Genomic DNA, 22,877 nt, shown 5'->3' with positions numbered 1-22,877 from the left:
CTGTTGTTTTGCTTGCACTTAGGCAAACAATAGGAAAACTTGTATTCAACGAGGATTTATGTATCACGAGGTGAAGAGGTACATAGTGAGCATCTTACATGCTACAGTCATGACCCATGACTCTTCGCCTAGAATTAAAGCATGTTATACAGAGAGTTATGGTGAGCGCATCATGCGCAATGACATGACTTAGTGACATATTGCAATTGCGCTATACACAACAAGTTTCACACGAGGCCATACTTTAAGCTTCTACACTGACTTCCAAAGCAACAAGTTCCTCTAGGGATTAGAACTCGACACTGAGGCCGCAACCATATCCTGAACTGCAAGCCCATCTCAAAGAAAACCAACCCTTCGGATCCAGATCCCAAATAATCTTATTCATACCCCTTCGACGCTACCTAGATAAACTAAGAGTATAATAGGCATCAACAGGGGTGAAACACTCATGAATCAAGCTAGAATTTCATGAGTCATCAAAAAGTCGAAGATCACATACCCTCTTTGTAGCTATATGGTCCTTAAGGCATTGACTCTCTCCCACCAGACAAGGATCCTTATGGATGTAGATGTTCGAATCATTCTTAATTCTCCACTAATAACTTTTCAAAAAGGCTCATGACCCTATATGATCCATTCCCATATAAGAAAAGAGTTATTCAAAGGTACATACTTTAACGATGAGACTTCAATAATTTAGCCTAAAATTGATACAAAATATGAATTGATTAGTGGGAAATAATTTTATTTATCCTTAAGGGGCAATAACTTGTTAACCTGCAGGTGACATAAATCTTCACAGTCAACAACGTGGCATTCTCTTATTAGTTAACAAAGTGGGCTTTCATGCGCCCGGGTTCCACTGTTTCCCTCTGTACTCTACACTTCAGCCTCTCCTTCATCTTTTTCAGGTTCTTTCGTTTTCGAAACCTCCCAATTCCCAAATCCCATTTCTCCATTACAGCCAACTCTTGCTTAATTCGTCCACTTGATCGTCGAAAAAGCTCTCTGAGATGACGGAAGCCGCGATTCGGAAGAAACCTGGCATGGCTAGCGTCAAAGATATGCCGATCCTCCAAGACGGGCCACCGCCGGGTGGATTCGCTCCGGTTCGCTACGCTCGCCGGATTCCCACTAAAGGCCCTAGCGCTATGGCCATTTTCCTTACTGCTTTTGGTGCATTCTCTTGGGGGATGTATCAGGTCGGCAAGGGCAACAAGATCCGAAGGTCTGTATTTTCTCCCCCATTATCTTAGTTTAGTCTATGGTATTTGCCTGTTTTATATCATTTTATCGGTAATGGAGTTAATTGGTTTATGTATCTGAGTGTCGTTTTTTCTGCGAACAGTGGGGCTAGTTTGATTGAGATTTAGTAGAGTTCTGGACCCAGAATTTTTGTTAGGGATTTGTTGAATTTTATTGAGATTGGAGATTCATGCTTTAGGTTGTTTTGAATTTTACCGTTTTGCTGCTTAGATGCGTTGGAGCGAATTTGTATTGAGACTTTAGGTTCGGTACCTGGATTTGATTCTGTATCAAGTCAATTGATTTAAAAAAATTAGCACTTTCTTTGCTACTTTGATTGAGGGTGGGTTGATGCATCTTCTCCCTTCCACTTTTTGCATTTCACTTTAAATCGACGAAGCTTAAGTTTCATACATCTTGTAAAATATCTTCAAATTTTCATTTACTTTTAGAAATTTTCCATGAAGCAATTAATAAGTTACTCATAATTAAACTAAGAATTAATACTCAAAACGACAGACAAAAAAAGCTCACATTCAGCAATGAAATGTTCACACCCAAGGAAAAGTTTTCTTTTTTCCAATACAACTAGAAGATTCAAGCCCACAAAAAGCCACTAGACAAAGGGTTTCCAACTGAGAATGATGTTGCCTGAGTCATAATTATAAAAGTCTTAAATACCAAAGAAACATGAAACCTCATCAGAGACCAAACCTCCCAGTTCCCTCTCCACACCGTGAAACAATCTATTGTTCCTCTCCTCTCAAAGATCCCTTAAAACCGCACATATCCTTGCCCAAAAAAGAAAACAAACACACTCTTTGAAAGGCGGATGGAGGAGGAACTCCCCAAATCATCAAGTGAACATCCCTTTCTAGCTAACAAGATATCCCTTTGGGTTCCTTTTTTTTCTTTTCTATATGCTCTTTTTTTTTTTTCATTTTTTTCTCAATGGAAAGTTGGAAACAGTTGTTTCTATAAAAAAAATACAACTAGAAGATTCAATACTTGCAAAGTAACATTGTTCATTCATAAGAACTATCATGGACAATAAATTCTCCTTAATTTTATAGTACTACAATATTGTCCATTTAAAGTATAAATCCTCATTACTTTGTGATTTAGTAGAAATAGGATATTATGGTCAAATCCTTAATCTATTAGGATTAGGATTAGGATTAGGATTAGGATTAGTTTCTTTTATTTATTAAGATTAGGATTAGTTTCTTCTTTTATTAGGATTTGGATTAGTTTCTTTTATTAGGATTAGGATTAATTTCTTTTATTAGTATTAGGATTAGTTTCTTTTATTTATTAGGACGAAGGATTAGTTTCTTTTATTAATTAGGATGAGTATTAGTTTCGTTTATTAATTAGGATTAGGATTAGTTTGCTATAAATAGAGTACTTGTCTTCTTGTATTCACAACTTTTAAACATTAAAAAAAGTCTCTCAATTGGTTTACATCACTTAGCTTTTGATTTTGTCATAAATACCCCATACCATTGAAGATAGTTGTCCCATTTATACACATTATCTTTGAACAAGTGAGGGACTATCAAACTCACAACGCCAAATAATATGGTCCAGGTATCTTCTCCATTTCTGACTAAGAATACAACAGAAAGGACCAACTAGTGAGGGCAACTTCCTCTTGTGTTGATGCATCGTGTTAGAACAATGTAAAACTTAACAAGGAAAGAACCTCACTCTCGTGGGTATCTTAATCCTCCAAAGTCTAGAAAAAATTGACAGATCTGGAGACGAAAGATCAACCAAACTGAAAGAAAGATTTGCACAAGAATTCTGGCTTCTAAAAAGGAATACAACAAAAAGGACCAACTAGTGTGGGCAACTTCCTCTTCAGTCGATGGATCGTGTTAGCATGGCCGTGTAAAACTTACCAAGGAAAGAACCTCACTTTCTTGGGGATTTTAATCCTCCAAAGTACCGAAAAAACTGACAGATCTAGGTGAGAGGGATCAACCAAACTACGAAAGAAAGGCTTATACAAGAGCCCTTCAATGGATTGGGCCTTCAAACCTTGACTTTTCTACTCCCACGCCTAAAGGGGGGCCCTCAAGTTAGGAAAGTAGAAAGCATCATATCCATCACTTCCCTATTGGAAAGAGCGCGAATACCCCGAAAGACAAATAGCAAGAGTTCCCATGCACAAGAAAGTCAACAATAAAATGGTTCTTTAAGGAAGACAAATGATATAGACAAGGGAGCAAAGAAAAATAGGTCTCTCCCCCACCTAATCCTCTTGCCAATAATACTTGTCCCTTCCTTCCCCAGCCCACCACACACCGGACCAAATGAACAAAATAAATTATCTCTTGTGAAATATTCTTCTACAAGTGCTAGTGAGTACCTTTAACCCCCTCTAACAGCCACTCGAAAGGATGGAGGCCATGTTTAGTAACAATAACTCTATGCAAAAGAGAACTGGGCTCTAGGAGAAATGCCATAGCAATTTGACTACTAAAGCTTTGTTATGAGTGCTTAGATTCTCTAATTCTACCCCTCTCCCCAGAAAAAGGCCACCTCTTATTTAATTAAGTGTGCTCCCTTCCCAGAAAAACCGCACATCAACCACCTCTCCAAACTCTTACAAACCTTGCACGTGGCTCTAGAAAGGAAGCAAACTCATATTCTCTAGAGCACACTGCTTGACTAATATATAGCTCAATCATGGATCTCCACATGACTACGTCGTTGAAGCTAATCAATATCCACTTGTTAACTTCCTAATGATTATAGCATCCGGTTAGGTACTTAGGTTTGGTGCATGTCTTTGATACCACTTGTTTGATGATGAATCTTCCTATACTTTTTTTTCTGGAAAGGGAATTGAACTCTTATTTAGAAAATGAAACGAGACTTAATGCTCCAAAGTACAATGACAAACCTTTCTATACTTTTACTATTCTATTATATTGTGCATTTTGGCCATAAGTCTTCTTAGATTTACTTTGGGTTTTACCCAATAGGACTTCACCTGGATATCTCAACTAGGTTGACACCCCATAACGACAATCATCCTAAAGGATAATTACAAAAAACCTTCAAAGTCAAAGCCCAATGAGAAACATGAAAACGAGCAAGAGACCATTTTCTCTAGCATCCCTCTCAGCCCTTCTAAACACTCTTCTATCCTCTCACCTCACAACACCCAAGTAATAGCACAAGCACAAGCACAAGCACGCATTTATTTAAGTTTAAGGTTTAATTTGATAAAATTAAAAGTTACATATTTAATTGGATTCATTTAGCCAAGAACAGGTAATAAAAGTAGACTTTTCCTATTTGACTGTTGCAAAAAGTGGTCATTTGAGGACTTCATAGGTGGACATAGATGTCGAGCAGTGGTTTTAGTCACTTCTATTCACCATAAGATAATTTCTTGGTAGTAAATTATACATGCATCCATTTAGTTTTCTAGGGAAGTTGAATGTAGTCAAGCAGATCATTTGAATTTCAACTTTAAACTACCACTTTTACTTGTCCATTTATTTAGTTTTTCATGGCACATTGTTCTCTCATTGAATTACTGCAAAAGCATCTTTAGAATGAAAGGTGCCTGTATTACATTGCTTCCAAAGGAAAAGTTAGTGTAGCTTCTTCGTACTTAGAACGTTTGTTTATGGGATTGATAGATAGTTAAAAGAATGGTGTTATCTGCTCCCCTTTGTTCCCATCTTTTCCCTTCACTCAAAGGAGATGAATGGGCTGACCACATGACACATTAAGACGAATCCAAGTATTACATTTAAAAGACGAGCATCTCATGGTTTCTTCTATGTTCCTTTCCATTTGGTTTGGGGATATGCTAAAGATGATGTCATGCTTTTCATTTGGCCATTGTTTCTTCCTATTTGTGGTTGGTTAGATTACCGTTATATATTTCTATTGTACACTATGAAGTTCACAATGAGGACACAAAGCATGTACAGCGCATTGGCCTAAAAATATAGTATTATATTTTACTTACCTTTGCAATCTCTTGTAGGGCACTGAAAGAAGAAAAATATGCAGCTCGGCGAGCAATATTGCCTGTGCTTCAAGCTGAGGAAGATGAAAGGTAAAATGGATGATTTTTTGTGTAGGCTGCCCTCAATCTTCCAGTAACACTGGTTGAAACTATTGGTTCCTTCAATGGCTTTAGAAAAGTTTTACATCATTTTCTTGTCTGTTCTCACTTTCTAGATTTGTCAAAGAGTGGAAGAGTTACCTCGAATATGAGGCTGAAGTTATGAAGGATGTGCCTGGTTGGAAAGTTGGTGAAAGTGTTTACAACTCCGGAAAATGGATGCCTCCAGCAACCGGTGAGCTACGACCCGAAGTCTGGTGATTTTGTTTCAAACAGATTCATTTGTGGTTGACATGTAGTTTGGTTTTGTATGCTTGCAACTTATCCTCACATGGGTTTCTTGATTTGCTGGTTCATGGCCCTCCTTATAAAAATAAAAGCATGTCAAAATTTCTTCAAATGTTTTGCAAATACTACTGCTAAAACTGTCTTCTTTACTCGGTGAACATCTCTTTCTACTCATGTATCTCACTAAAAAGTTGGGACTTGGAATTAGATGTGAATTTGTCTTCATTCTTTTTCACTTAATTGATATGGTAGCAGTGGCTTTTTGAGAGCAAAAGTGATTGTGGAGGGTTAAATTATAATTAAGTTTCAGCAAATATTTACCTTGTTTGTGGCTTGTGGCTATTGGAATAATTGTTGGAAAGTCGAATGGACTCTCTTGGTGTACACCAATTCTATTTGATAAGAGCAACATCGGTGTGTTTGGGGGAGGGAAAAGATTGCAACCCATTCCCTTCCTTGTTTGGGGATGAGTTATCACAACCCTTCCCCAAACTCCATCAACCCTGCCTTAATCCTCCCTTGATAATAATAATAATTTTCACAATCCTTCCTACACAACCCATCTTCCACTCAAATATTACCGTAATACTACCTATTATTTTCCTTTTCTCAAACACATACTATCATAACACTATCATTCATAATCTTGCTCTCTAATAACACTATCAATAATAAACATTCCACCAAACACATATTATCATAACATAGAATTATCATAATCATTTTTCTGCATGACTCTTTTCCTCCTCTAAACGCTTCTCCAAACGCATCCTAAACGCTCCTCCAAATGCATCGTGTAAGTTTAGTTCTTCCATTTTGATAATTGATTGCAAATGTTTCTATACTACAATTCATAGCCATCACAAAAATAACAATATTGAAGAATTACGTGGGTATGTGAAATAAATCAATATTGAATTAATGTATAACTTCATGAGATTTATAACTTGTGCTATAACTTTTCCCTAAATATAGTAACATATGTATTGGTGGTATCTTTCATGCACTCTTTTTCAATTGATTAATGATTGATAGGTGACAGATGTAGATTATTATCAAATTGATAACTAAGACATAAGACTACTAGTGACAATACTTAGGATCCATGCCTGTTCGTATGTCACTTTTTTAGAATGGCACTTTACAAACAATATTTCATAAATATCCTAAAATTCAATTATATTTCATAATTAAACTTTTACTTATTTTTAGGCAATTTTAACATTGTGATACATTCTCCAGTCAGTCACGTTAAAATTTTGTATTATTTTATAACTAAAAGTTCAAAAATTTAAACAATATATAATAAATGGGATAGATATTTTATTTTTTTAACAATCATTGATTACACTCTATATCCTAATTACTATGGATAGCCATATTTTATTTATTAAGTATATGACAGATCCCTAAAATTTAGAAATCCGACATGTTGATTATACTTAGTGTTTCTAATATTAGAATCTCATTTCTCTTTGCTGTGGTTGAACTACAAATTCAAGATTTTATTAATATATATATATAAATTTAAATTTTAGTGTTTCAATTGAGATGAATTTTTCGCATGTTTAGTATTTACATATTTTGTAACTTTTCCATTCTTTTTTTTTTATAACATATTTAAGATTTTGATTTAAAATTATCTCTAATTTTGGTGGGCTATATTTAATGCTAAATAATGTTCAAGGTAGAGAAAAATACACCATTTGGGAAAAAAAAACAAATTCAGCGAATATCATTTCTATAATTACATCTTTTCTAATTTTTCTTTTTGGTTTAAATGACCATAAATAAATGGAGTGTTATTGACTTTTTGGGCTTGCTTGTTATGTGTTATGGGAAGGTAGTATAAGTGACAAAACTGAATTGTCTCTACAGAAAACTAAGAAGAATGTTTAGACACTCTTGGATTTTAGACAGGCTATAGAGGTGTGTATTGTGTTTGCTATTGAATGTTAACGAAAAATGCATTAAGGTAAAGTTGGAATTTAAATGAACTCATTTGAATTAAAAAGATCTAGTCTAGTGATTTGGAATCCACTCATTCACTCGGTCGATCATAGACTTCTTAACCAATTTTATCTCTTAACTTATATACCCAAGATGCCTCAACTTACATGCCCTAGTATTATTTCTTAGCCAATCTAGATACTCAACCAATTGGTACGAAAAAGGTCCATATTAATCAAACAATTGCATTAAGTGAGTTAATCTAGTTAAGATTGATTAAACAACCGACCTTATTTACTAATCAATACGTTCTCAAAATTAGTTAATCATACAATATGCTGGTGAAAGAGTTATTCTAAATAACCTAGAATTCACAAATATAACTTGTGCAAAAATGAACGAGAATTGGTCAAAGACTTAATTGTTCAGTGGGAACAATACAAATCAGCAGCAAAAATAATATTAAAGAAGCAAAGACAAAACCAAGTCTTCCAACCAAGATTCCATGGGCTTGGATTCTAACCTAAGCTAGAAATGGCTTACCTAGCCATTCATAATGTGTCAAGAAGAGTCTTCGAGATGAAAATAAAAAGTGATACAGAAGTACAACTGCTGGGCATGAAGAAATCGTGAATGGATGCGTCCAAATCAAGCATAAAATAACCTAAAAGTCGACTTTATAATCGTTCCTAACGCTTGACTCTACCTCTTAAGCTCTTAAAACGTATAAAATAACATATTTAAGCACATTAAGTAATCAAACTAATTCAAGCTAAGCTAGAGTGAAAGGAAATAACACTTATTGAATACTTTCGAGTGGGTTTAAGACATTCTTGAAATTTGACCTATATTAATATAAAAAGTCCTTTATTTATTTACTTTTGTTGGTTGAGATGGTTGAGTTACATTGCTTGTTACATTGTGCTCATGTTTCATTTTTAATATTGATTATAATCTAATAATTTAAAGAGATAACTGTTTAAATAACAAATTGAAAATAGCAAATCCTTGAAGTATTAAGATTTATAGCAAAATCGTCAGCTTGCAGACGTTTTTTTAACTTTTTTATACTTGATTATGTATAATGCATTTGAATAGCTTAAAAAATGAGACAGAATATCATATATTTACGAATACAATGTATTTGAAAACAACATTCACATTTGGTAAATCTTAATTAAATATGCTTGCTAGGAAAGTTGCATTAACCTCTCCTAAAAATATGGCTCTAATTTCTTTGTTTTATAATAGATATGTTTAATAATGATTTAAATTCAAATTTTAGACCATACCTGAAAGGAAAAAATAAATTCAACATTTTCACATTTTTTTACATTTCAAATTATTTATAAAAATATATTAAATAATATCTCCTAGAATCCTCAATTTAAATTCAAATTTTACGTCACATCCTTTAAATAATGACAAAGATAAATTCAACATTTTCAGATTGTTTATATTTCAAATTTATTAAATAGTACATGATACATACTTTTAATAACAACTTGAATCTAAAATTTTTATCATCCTCTCAAATCGGGCTAATTATGATTATTCACTTATTTTGGTTGATTTTTATTTTAAAAATTTATTTTCTTGTGTCAATTGTATAATATAATTATTTTGAGACGTGTTTTTTTAACGTAATATTCACGTTTATTTTCATTATACGTTTTTTTTTTCACGTTTATTCACATCATTCTAATAAATGAATTTAAGTCTATTTTCAGAATTGATTACATCATATACGATCGAATTGACAAGTACAGTGTAATTATAGACTAAATCTCTCGATTATCAAACTTCAAAGTATCATACTCCATAATGCACAACACTCCAAACATAATACAAATACACTGTAATTTTGATAAACAAGTTTCAGTCTATTCCAGATACAACATAATTCAAACATACAGTGTAATTACTCAACATAATTCAAACATACAGTGTAATTACTCATATAACATCTAAACGACAGTACCATATATATCACACATAGCTCAGCTTTTTCTTGTTTCATCGGTGCTTTGTCTTTTCCTCTTCTATCTTCTTTTGTCTTTTCTTCCTTGTTAATAGTCTTGACCTATGTTATAAAAAGGAAATTTATAGCGAAAATCCATAAAAATGTTACAATTATCAAATGTTATATATGGTTACCTCATTTTCCTTTTCCATACTATTTTTTCTCTTTTTACTATCTGTTGATCCTTCATTTTGTTAACTTGCCTCTTTCGTCCATGAACTGGATTCTTCATTTATTGTTGTCTCACCTGAGATAACCGTGCAAATAGCAAAATAGTAAATAACAAATCTTGAAAATATTAAGATTTATAGGAAAACCGTCGATCGCAGACATTTTTTATTTTGTATTTTCATACCTGACTATACCTCTTTATATAGGACAATTCACTTCTTACAAATATAGTGTATTCGAATAGTTCAAAGAATGAGGCAGAAAATCACATAGATATGAATATAGTGTATTTGTAAACAACATTTAGGTTTGGTAAATCTTAACTAAATATGATATTTTATTGCTGGAGAAGATTGCACCAACATCCCATAAAAATATAAGTGTAATTTCTACCGGATATTTGAATGCTTAGGATTTAAATCAATTAGTTAACAATTTATTTCTATAATTCATAATAGATGTTTATTTCTATAATACATAAAAGATATGTTTAATTTCTACCATATTTTCGGATTCTTAGGATTTAAATCAATTTGAATTCAAATCTTTCTGCATATCCCTAAAATAATGGCAAAGATAAATTCTTAATAACAATTTCAATTTAAAATTCAAATTTTTATAATTTAAAAATTAACAACTTATATTTTAAAATATTTATAAAAAATTATTAAATAATACATAATACATATTTATGTTTCTCTACCCCTAATGAAGAAAAAATTAAAAAGAAAGAAGAAATGTAAAGAAGAAAAGAAAAAATTATTATACAAATTATGTTTCTCTTTCTGGCCTTCTAAAATAGCAGAGATCACAACAACGAAAACTTTAAAAAAATTAAACGATTTCAAGTTATAATTGGTGTGCATATCAAAATGAAGAACTATATATAATGGTGTTTAAAAAAAAATTCCTTAAGAATCAGAGTGCAAAGAAACAAAAGATGAAATGTGAAGAGGAAAATCTACTGCAGAAGCTCACATTTTGGTCGATTAAGAGCTCAAATGAATCTCAAATGCATGAAGAACATGAAGAACTCGCCAATTTGAGTGGAACGTATGAAAAATGACAAGGGTTTTGATTGAGATGAATCATTCTCTACAGATGATTGAAGATTTTCAAGTGGACGAAGTTAAGGGACAAAGTTAGGACACATGTGAAGAGCTTGAAGGTTTTGAAGTTGATTATGAAGTCGTTTTGCAAGAACTCTTTTCGGTGGAACAAACGTGAAAGATAGATAACGGAAGATATTGGAGATGCAATCAGAAGATCTTTCAAAATTTTGTAGGGTTTCAAAACGTAAAATTAATGGAAAAGTTTTCAATGTCTGCCCAACTTGAAGGAAATGTGAAATGGTTGCAGAGCTTAGGTGGAGCTTCAATGGTGATATAAGTTATTTTTTAGTTTTGGGGGAAAAATTAGATTTTTCATAGGCTTTAATTGTGTGTGAGATGTTTTATTTAATTATAGGGTATTTTGAGTTTATTGAACAATTGTATTTAACATTCAAGTTTTTCACTTACGTAGCGGCATTTAAGATATTGCTCAAGTTATTTTTTTTTTCTTCAGATTTTTCTATTTTGCTATTTTATCAATTTAAAAATAATTTTGTCATATATTCATAACCTCATATTTTGTCATTCTTCTTATCGGCCCTTATTTTTATATCTTCTCTACAGTGGATTTCAAGAGTTCACAAGTCTCTAGACTTCACAAATTCTTACTAATTGTTCAACTTCTCATCTCGAATTTGTTAGATTTTGCTATACTATGTAAATAGCTTCAATTTTTCTACTATAGTTTAAAATTCCTTTTAAAATAATATAAATTGTATTTAATTTTAAAAGAAATCTAAATTGATAAAAAAAAATGTTATATAAGTTCATATTTATCAAATTAATTACAATAATAAAAATATTTTCACATATCTACGATGATTACTTATACAAAACAAATACAATAATCTAAAGAGGTCGAACATCTATAATTTCATCTATTATTTTTGGGCATCTAAGATTAATTATGGTTTTCCACATTTTCAAGAAACAAATAATCCTTTAAAAGTGTCCGATAGATTCTTAAACTTTTTTTCAGATGCATGGTAGGTAGCGATTTTTCATTTAAAATTAAAATTCATACTAAATTATGTATGATTAATAATTAGAAATTTTTTCAAAAATGGACAAACCATTTACACTCCATAACCACTAAAAGATAAAATTTATTACAGCTGATCTATAAAGTATAAATTTTTCTATAAAGTATAAATATTTTTTGAAAAGTTTTGTTTTTAATAATTTTTCTTAATAAAAATTAATAATTATTGTTAACAGGAAAATAAATTCTTGTTCAATAATTCAGCTGCAATTTTTTGTATATGTTTGGGAGACAGTGTGAAGTTTAATACTCCCTTTGAAATTCCTTTTATTTTAAAAATACATTATATTAAAATAGTGTCATAGAAAGGAAAATGTTTAGGGCAATGAAATTTTGAAAAGATATAATGTCTATTTCATTTTCTAGAACTCCTCATCTTCACCTTAAACAAATGTTTCATCTTCCATACTTTTACTTTTAAAGGAAGAAATGAGAATTAAGGTATCATATTTTATGTTTACTTATGTGTGCATTTCATGTGAAATTTTGTAGTTTTAATTATTATTTTTATATATTTTAATACTTTTTATTCTAATGTTACTATTGTACCTATCATGAAGTTACATGAAATGATGTATTGTTTCATCGTATTAATTATTATTTTTATTCAATTAATTTTTATTTTATTTTATTTGAACTTTGGATCTTATGAAAATTATCTTTTGATTAGGTAAATGAAAGTATTTATTTTGTTTTTTCGATCATGTGAAGTCTGCATTATGAAGTAGAGGGGATGTGAGGAAAGGATTTCTGCAAGGAAGGAGTTGTAAAAATTATTAATTAAATACAAGTATTATGCGTTTTTGAAGAAGAGTATGCATTCTCGCTAGGTGACATGAGGAAGATCCAATAATGCGTTTTGAGCCAGGCTAGGAAAGAAAGTTGAAAAGTTGTGATGACTCACTTTCCTCCAGATTAGTCAACAAGATACATGCAGGGTTAAAGTTAGTCATGATTAAAGGAAATATTAAACTTACACATGTAAACACTAAGTAGATGTTGATGAGCTAAGATGAGTTAAGAATGACTAATCCGGTTTAGGATTAGTATAATTAGTCCTTGTGAGTTCAAAGGAAAGTTACAAAGAAGTTATGAAAAGTGTTAAAGCTCTGTCAAAAGGAGAGTTCGAGTTACGTTAAGAAGGGGTTGGAGACAAGCTTTGTGAGTGACTCTTCCAAAGTAAATAGGAAAGTTTTCTAAAAGCTTTTCTTTCAAAGTTATGTTATGTGATGTATAGTGTAATACATGTTGTAATCTTGTTTATGATTTATATGAAAAGCATGACTGTTTGAAAGTTTGTTTACAAGGTAAAGTATGAGTGTTCTTATGATGTTTGTATGCGAGTAAATTATTAGCTTTAGTCCTGTCATGAGCTAGTTGTTACATGCACATAAGAGTAATGACAACCATGATTTGAGTGGTCGCATGGCAAGAAGGTGGCTGGATGCGTTGCGACATGGTATGTATTCGAGCTGACCGACAAACAATTGGAATTGAACAAGGGTCTCCAGAGATGCTGGTGGTGAAATATGAATCATCACGATAATTTGTGCATGGAGAAGGTTCAATGTTCAAGCGCAAAAGAATAACTATAGGCTAATGCGATATTTCTTATTCCCAGAGCGTGAAAAGACGTTGAGGAGTTGTTCTTGTAAAATGATTTTATGCATGTGCTTGTATTCCCCAAAGGGTTTTTCTAAAATGTCATCCACTAAGTATTAGGCTTATGTATAAGTTTTCCTTTTCTAGACAAGCAAAGTGAGGAGACCGCTGAGAGAAGGCGAGCTGATGTGTTGGGTTAGGCGTTAAGAGCTACTGCAAGGTGTTGAAATTTTGAAGTTTTAGTTTTAGTTTCTATTAAAGCAATGCTTTGTTTTTTTTATCGAATTTGTTTAAGAAAAAATAAAGGACCCGTTTGGTAATGCTTTTTTTTCTGTTTTCTGTTTCTGTTTTCATTCTTTTTAAGAAACAAGGGTGTTTGGTAACATTCCCTATTTCTCGTTCTACAAAAAAATAAAAATGTTTCCCATTTTATAAGAAATTATTGGAAACAAAAAAAAAAAATAGTTTCTCTTGTTCCGTTTCTCAATTATTTTTATTGGTTTCCTTTTCCTTTTCCTTTTTCTCAAATATTTTTATCGGTTTCTTTTTTCTTTTTCTCAATTATTTTTATCGGTTTTCTTTTTCTTCTTCTCAATTATTTTTATCGATTTTCTTTTCCTTTTTCTCTATTATTTTTATTGGTTTCCTTTTCATTTTTCTCAATTATTTTTATTGGTTTCCTTTTCCTTTTCCATTTTCCACGTGATTTCTTCTTTCTTCCTCTTATTTTCATCTTCTTCCTCAAATGACCACTCTCCACATGGTTTTTTTTCTTCCTCTTATCTTCACCGTCTTCTCCAAATAACCACCGTCTTCCTCTTCCTCTCATTGTCTTCGTCATCTTCCTCCTCGCCTATCATCGTCTTCCTCTATGCGACGTCTTCCTCTTCGCACGAATCTGGGTTTTCATCGAATCTGTGGGTTTTCACCAGATCTATGTTTTCGTCGTGGGTCTTTGTCTTCCTCTTCACTATGGATTTTAGTCCTCCTCTTCATTGTGGGTTTTCGTCTTTCTCCTCGCTAACTTTGTCATTCATATCTCAATCTTCATCTTGATCTCCATAAGATTATTAAAAGACCTTCCTATCTATGTTTGATAAAGTGAGTGGTGTAATGTTTAATTGAATTAAATGTGAATAAAATAACATGAATATAATAAAAAATACAACTAAAAGAAAATAAGGAAACAAGAAATTGCAATTATCAAACACATTTTTTGTTTCTATTTCTTTTTTTTTCAAGAAATAAGAAGCAAAAATAAGTATCAAACACATTCATGTTTATTGTTCTAAAAAAATAAGAAACAAGTAACAGGGAGCGGGGAACAAGACCAAACAGACCCAAAGTTGCTAACTTCTTCCAAGTCTTGAAGCATTGTACTTTCATATTGCAAAGCATGATTCTTTTAAGTAAAACTTTAAGAGTGGGCGTTCTAACACTTCACTTAGAAGTGTTAGGATTGTCCAAGACGCGTTCACACTTGGAACACGTTCTAAGTGGGGGAGTGACAATTTACATGTGCATCTTGAAGGAATGGAATTCCCATAGCGGAAGCGTGTGAACGCCGTGCAAAAGAAATTGAACTTGAAACACAGAGAAAACACCTAAACATGCTTCTATGGAGGAAAATAAGAAAAGAAAACTAACCTTTGTAGAACCTCCCAAAGAACACCACGAAACCACAAAGTTTTCCTTGTTATCCTCAAGATAAAAAAAAAAACACAGACAGTTTTCGGGGCTTCTGTGTTTTTGTTTTGTTTAAAGAGAAAAATATTTGCAGAGAGAAATTTTCTTTTTGGAAACAATAGATTGACAAAAATCCATACTGAAAAGATTGCATCATCTCTTATATATCTTAACCAAAAGATATGAAGAGAGATGAAGGGAAGTTATCAAAATAACTTCCTCCCTTTCCCGTTACGTAAAATATTCTTTTATTTAAAGTAATATTAATATAAATTCAAATTATATTATATCATATATAATATAACCAATGGTTTAGATCTTCTTATATGATCTATAGTTCTAATATCAATCAAATCCATATTAATTTTTAATCTATAGTTTATTTATGAATCTTTATTCATATTATTATTATTTGAATCATATTCAAATATTAACTTTCCTCATAAAATTTTTATATTATAATGTATCAAATACATTATATTAATTATATCATATACAATTTATTCTCTTTAATAAATTTGAACGATTCAAATTAAACAAAAATAAATTTGATTCTCATTTATCTTTATTGAGCTAACGAGGGGACCTTATGAACTTATAGATTAAAGCTCCAATGATGTGAGATTAATTAATTAAACTCTTTAATTAAATTAATCATTATTCATTAACTATCAGTCATTCCACTAAAGACCAATAGTTGCACTCTTCTTACTATAGTACTTTTGTGTCCATTAGATATAACCAATCAACAGTGCAATGACCCTTCACAAATTGCTCATAAGTACAACTAGGCCAAAAATTACCTTTTTTTTTCCTGTAGTTACATCTAACTCTTTAAGTACCATCAATCCCTCTAATGAACAATAGTTATAGTCCTACTGTAGAACTAAACTCCTCTCGGGCCAAGAGAGGGTGCGACACCACATTGTTCAAGCCCTGGAATCTGCCCTTAAGAGAGTAATTTCTCTACTTACTTCATCTATAGAGAAGGAGTGAAGTTCTTCTTGTGTAGTTGTGTTCCCAGCACTCTAGTCAAACGAATCCCTAAAATGGTAGGCCTATTGAGTCGACGATATAGGTAACTCTCACCCATGCAAATCAAATGACTGCCTTCATAGGCAGGAGTTCACAACTCACTCAGGATTCAGGTCAAGTCACATATGGTCATCTTGGTGAAATGTAGTCTCAACTAGTAACAGTGTTAATAAGAGAGACTATTCATTTCATGGTTCGATCTTATACAAACTCTTTGTATAGAATACCTCTCCTCTAATGTCTCTACATGGTATGATTAGGATCAAATCATTTGTGGCACTTTAGAACAATTGTAACAACTACAAAGTAAGTTATATTTGTAGTGTCACCAGGATAAGGTATCCAACATTATTCATCTACTACAGACCATTTAGGTTATCATTTAAACATGATCCACTTGTATGTCGCCACATACATGTTTAGGTTACATAAAATAACCTTGGATGTTAGTTTATTGGTTTTGTGGGTTAAGGCAACTAAATGTCAAATAAAATAACACAATTTATTTTATTAGATAAATAAAATGTTTGTATAATATACACAATTACAAACTACAAGACCACAAGATTTAGGGCATCAATCCCAACACATCTCTCATATACATTGGAAGAATCAATGCACTCTATCGATTCAATGTGTGTAATCATCTCCACCCTAAACAGATGCTTCCAAATGACATATGTTACATTGTATTTCGAAGAGTTATGTCTCATCTATTGGAAAACGAACTAGGGCTAGATGTAGTGAAATTATACATAAATTTTGTTATTTAACCTTAGAATGTAAATAAGTCGTGGATAAACAATTAAATCACGAATAAACATACCTCTGTGTTGATGTGAGTAACTCTCCAAATTTGAATTGTCTCTATTCTGATAAGAACGATCCTCTAAATTCGTATCATCAAAACGTTGCAAAATCATTAGCGTTCTCTGACAGTATCCACACACGAACTAGAAATTTGACTCCTCGAATTTGAATATGCTAGAACCTCACGGAGTGGGAATTTCGACTCTCACTTTTCTCTTTTTGTGTCGAACAAATTTATGCTTTTTTTATGTATCAAATAAAATGCCTAATGTCTTATTTATAGGTTTCTTAGGGTTTTCTAATAAACTTTCAATTCTCCAATTACCTTATTAATTACCAGTCCAAAGACAAATTTGACCCAGTTCTTTCGTGTGCGACCTATTGAGTTAATTTAATATGACAATGAGCCAATAACTCGTTTTATGGTTCATAAGTCATAATTAGTCTCTAGCATAACATTATGGCTACTCATATTAAACTAAGTTGGTGATCCTACACAACCTAATATAATTATTGCTTTAATCCTTCTATAATTACGCAGTATATAATTGAATATAAGGCATGGAAAAAGTCACATTATCTAATTTGATCGCTTTCTCGATCAATAAGCATACTGAAATAATAAATCCTTCTATAATTACGCAGTATATAATTGAATTAATAAGTGTATTAATGTCATTTATAGCATGACCGTGCATTTCCACAGTCACGCTTAATCGAGCGGCCCAAAGATATTTCTCCATAACAAGAAGGATAAATTCCATATCGATTAATCATTTGTCCACTACATAATTCATAATCCATTCGAATATAACCTTTACAATTATCTAATTAAAGATAACGTTTGATTACATCAGAATCGATAAATTCTTATGTTTCACACTATGATAATCTTACGCCTAAGGATCAAAACAATCGATTATTTGAGATTATTTATGATATGTTTATGACACGTGTCCATGTAATAATCTAAAAAAAGACCAATTCAATTCTTATTCTCTAATAAGAAAATATGATTATAATTTATGTCTCTACATATATAATCATTTTATGATTATCAATTATAACTCATACTAATCTTAATTTATTATTGCTCTCATAATAATAATCGGTTAGGAACATTTAGAATATAATAATATATTCATGGATATTATTATACAATAACATGCAATTGAATAATAATGAAAATATTAACTTTTATTAAATAATTAAGCAATAAACCAATTATCTATAAAATTATTATAGAGCACAATAAAAAATCAATGTCGTCAATATCAATTATTACACTCTAAAAGTCCTCTTTATTGTCTTTCAAAAGGACATCTACACCCGAAACGAAACACGTGAAAAGTCACAACCACTCAACAAAAGCCAATATAAAAATTCATCTTTAAAAAATGTATGAGCTAAAGATGCAAATAAAGATTCTCTACACAGTCAATTTTAATACATCAGATAGAGATTTCATACACGATTAGTTATTTTTTAATTATTATATGTTTAAATTCTATTTTGGTCCTCAACTTTTAACTTTTATTTTATTCTATAAACTTTTAAAAACATTTTATAGTCCCTAAACTTTTAAAATGGCATATTTTGGTCTTCTCGTTAGATTTTTGGAGAACTCAAAAACTCAATTTGCCTTCCAGTTTTAGTTTATCACCATTTTGAGGCATTAGACATTCTACTTCACCTTCTCAACTCATGCTAGAAGCAATTTCATCCAAACAAATATTTTAGTGCTCCAAGTTTGAAATATTTTATGAGGTGTTTTTTCTCTTTCTTCCCAATTTTTTCTTCTTCCTTTCTTTTTCCTTTCTTTTTCTCCTTGGCGGGGGATTGTGTTTCATTGTGGCAATACTTATTTGCAATTCTATTTTACCTTGCCATGGATGGTAATATCAATATGTCAGTTTTATTTTATTTTATTTTCATTCTACTTAATGTTCTTATGATTTGTTTCAAGATTTTCAATTTTGTATAGTTTATTCTATACATGTACTTATATATTTATTTATTTATTTTACATTGTCATAGATGTTAACATCGATATGTCAGTTCTATTTTTCTATTCTACTCAATGTTCTTCTATTTGTTCAAGATTCAATTTTGAAAACAAAAATAGTAAAGGGTAGGGAGCTAGAAGAGATGTGAGAGATTTCCCTTTTGGAGAAAAAAAATTAGAAAATTAGTTTTTAAGTTTATTTGATAAATATATTGTGTTGATCATATAAAAGATTTATAAAATAAATTTGTAACGCCCTAATAATTAAAGTGATATAGAATTTAATTATCTTAATTTTATTTAATTATGTTGTCACTATTGAGTGTTAATTTAAAATATTTGATTTAGAATCGACGGTTTTATGAAATTATAATTAATTAAATATTTTTTTGTTAATTAATTAGTAGAATTGGATTTTTTTGTGTTATTGAGATTGAATTTAATTAAATAATTTAGATGTTTATTTAATTAAATTAAAGTGTGAAAATTTTGAATATAATTATTGAAAAAAGAAATTGAACATCCCAAATCTTTCAAGAATTTTTATTAATTATGTTAAATTATTTTAGTGTTATATTAAGGATTGGAACTAAAATTTAATTATTGGGTTGAGATAATTCATGTTGTAATTTATAATATTTTAAAATAATTTATTTATGAGAGAATATGTGGTTAATTAAAATAATTGAGAATTTAAGTTAAGTTGGGATATTGAAAGGAAAAGTCGGATTTGGTGAAATTGAAATTAATTAAGTATATACATGTTTATTTAAGAATTTGGATCTTTAGTAGAATATAATATTAATTATTTGATTTTTTACGAATAATAATATGAAAAAGTAAAGTTAATTATATGATAAAATATAATTATAGTTGTTGGAAAATGGGATAATCAATGTGAAGAGAGAAGGTTGATTTGATTGAACACAAACGATGATGTATTTAATTAGGAAAAGAATAATGATTTAAGTAAATATATGTTTATTATATTTGGGTGAGAGAATAATAATAATACATGTTATATTATTATTATTATCATTAATGGTTATAAATCTCTAATATTTTGTGCGTTTAAGAAATTGAGCGAGGAAAGAGGATGAAAATAAAAATATATATTGATATATTCTAAAATGATAAATATTATTATTATTTGATTTTATAAATAACATTGAAATGTTTAAATTGAAAACACAGCGGAAAAGAAAGCTTATTCATCTTATTCACTAAGATAATTTAATTAAATAATTTGGATCTTTCCTCTGAATTTTGATACTCATTCAAGGTTAATTAATTGAGACTCAAAATTAGGTTATTATTGAAGTTGATTTTGGTTGCATGCCTTTGAAAGGTTCATTTGACAAAATTTTGAAGATTTAAATGATTGAATTAGTTTCAACCTCAATTTCGAGATTGAAATAGTTGGAGAATTTTTAATGTCAGTTAGTAAGTATTTTGTTTGGCTAATCTCTCAGGTAAAATATTCTACTACTAGACCTTCAAATATGAATTTAAAAGCTTCCATGTATTTATAGTTATGCATTGATAGTAGCTAAAATGCATAACACGATGTTGATGATGATGATTGATATTATGTTAATGATGATATATGTTATATTGATCACATGATTAAGGATGTTATGATTGATATTCATGTCATGTTTGTGATGTTCTACATGCAATGAACTATGGTGCTCTCTTAACTTTGACTATTAGAATTGTACCTATATAGGTGTCCCTCGAGATCACCACCTTTCACAAATTTATGATTGTGTGAGTCGACCACTAGTCTATCATGATATGTTTATGAGTGGTCTAATGAGACTATTACAACTCGATATCATAGGTGTTCCTTTGGGTTCACTGGCAGATGAGATTGTTCCTTCAATATCACCAGATTGCATGTGTTCCATCGGGCACACGATAGTTTTGGCTACCTGCTCACAAGATATTAATAGAAAACTAACCGTCACTTACCGGGACCTAACCAGTAGTGGGAGTATATGTTTATACTAACCATTTTCTATGTTTAATATTTAAGACAAATGTAAAGATAGATGAAAGCTGGTGAGCAAAATGCCAGTGACATGTCATATGAGGACTCAATTTTTGCTTCCACTTTTCATTGTTTGTTTTCAATATTTTGATCTTAAATATTTTTTCTATTTATTTTTATTATCTTTAATTAAAATTTGTAAAACTAACAGCATCATGTTTTCATGGTATTTTTTTAATGAAAATTTAGTTATCCTATTTTTAAGAAATTATCAAATTTGTTATTTAAATTTAAGGTAATGATCTTAACTTCGTATAAAAAGTTGGGTGATACAAAGTTTCCAAAATTTTATTAGTTATTTATGAATTTGAATAATATGATAAATTTAAAGTCTACTCGTCCAAATATAGAAGTCACGTTATCGTTCCATTGAAAAGTTAATGGAATCTTAACGACATAAATCAAAGTGAGTTTTTTTAAAAAAAATGTGTGACCCGGATAGGATTTAAACCTAAATTAAAATCTACCAAATTGAATTCTGACCATTTAAAAAAGTAAAATAAAAAAAGATAATGGTTGATGATATTTAGAGATATAGTTGCAGCAAGTGTTAGTGTCGTTACATATTCAATTTTTTTTAGTAAATACTTACTTTTTAATGATGATTTTTTTACCTAAAATAGATATAATTGAATTTCTCTTGGTGGCAAGAGAAATTCCTATGTTTTTTTCAATGGAAGAAAACAAAAGAGAATTTAAGGACCAAACAAATTAAATAGAAAAGAGCGATAGAATTCATCTACAGAAGGAGCATAGACAATTAGACCTAGCAACGTCATGAGCGACATCAATCTTACGACCTACCAAAGGAAATTTTGTATATATACAATACTAATTTTGTATATATAACTCAACCTAACTTGCATCATTCTTCATTGTTGAGCATAATATATAAAAAAGGATACTTTCAAAGATAGTTAAGTTGGTAGCTGCTGCTACTATAACTAACTCATGAAAGAGGTACTAGTGTGTATTTGAGGTTGTTTTTTAATTTAATTTAATTTTCCTTTAATTTCATCTCTCTCGTATACATTTTTAGTATTCAGTGTTCATGTAATGTCACATTCTAGTGTTCAAATTGCCTATAAATGATTGTATTTGGTGGATTTTATTGGGATGCACATTGGTAAAAGAATGATGGGAATTTTAATGTTGCCTGTATTTTATGTTTTAGTAATTTTCTAAATTTCATTTATTATGTTATAGTTTTATATCTCGTGTTACATTATATTTTCTCGGTATCTCGGTATCTCGGTATATATATATAAAAAGATAGCTATTAATATTTTTAATTAGAAAAACTGCAGTTAATTATGTAAATGTGCTTTCAAAAGGTATTTGTTCAGTTATGTCCCAAAAAGATCAAAGTATTTTTCAATTGCCAACTATATAAAGGTATTTTATTGCATGAACGATTTTTAGCAACAACGTCTGGGTGGTGTAGTTGGTTATCACGCTAGTCTCACACACTAGAGGTCCCCGGTTCGAACCCGGGCTCAGACATATATTTTCTCTTTTTCCTTCAAGAATTCCATTTGACACTTAAATTTTTAACTTATTTTGAACAATTGCCTTCTTCTAAATACCAATTGTACACATGATTTTGTTACAATATTACAAGGAAACTCGTTAAAGAATAAAAGTACACCTATTTTACTATGAATTATATATATTTAAATAACAATGTCTGGGTGGTGTAGTTGGTTATCACGCTAGTCTCACACACTAGAGGTCCCCGGTTCGAACCCGGGCTCAGACA

The 22,877-nt window shown here is 30.7% G+C and overlaps 1 protein-coding gene and 2 non-coding genes across 3 annotated transcripts; all 3 read left to right on the top strand.

Moving 5' to 3' along the window:
- The first annotated feature begins 838 nt into the window (after window positions 1-838).
- Window positions 839-5,903, top strand: LOC101210459 (NADH dehydrogenase [ubiquinone] 1 alpha subcomplex subunit 13-B). Its single transcript, XM_004147124.3, has 3 exons — window positions 839-1,231; window positions 5,261-5,332; window positions 5,458-5,903. Exons 1-3 carry the CDS (start codon window positions 1,017-1,019, stop codon window positions 5,600-5,602), a joined length of 432 nt encoding a protein of 143 aa, XP_004147172.1. The 5' UTR covers window positions 839-1,016; the 3' UTR covers window positions 5,603-5,903.
- Window positions 5,904-22,547: 16,644 nt separating this feature from the next.
- On the top strand, window positions 22,548-22,621 carry TRNAV-CAC. Its single transcript has one exon. It is a non-coding gene; the product is annotated as a tRNA-Val (tRNA).
- A 182-nt stretch (window positions 22,622-22,803) lies between these two features.
- Window positions 22,804-22,877, top strand: TRNAV-CAC. Its single transcript has one exon. It is a non-coding gene; the product is annotated as a tRNA-Val (tRNA).

Source organism: Cucumis sativus, chromosome 2, assembly GCF_000004075.3.
Source record: "Cucumis sativus cultivar 9930 chromosome 2, Cucumber_9930_V3, whole genome shotgun sequence".
Lineage (NCBI taxonomy): Eukaryota > Viridiplantae > Streptophyta > Magnoliopsida > Cucurbitales > Cucurbitaceae > Cucumis > Cucumis sativus.
Note: the sequence above shows the minus strand (reverse complement) of the source record. Positions and strands in the feature narration are given on the sequence as shown.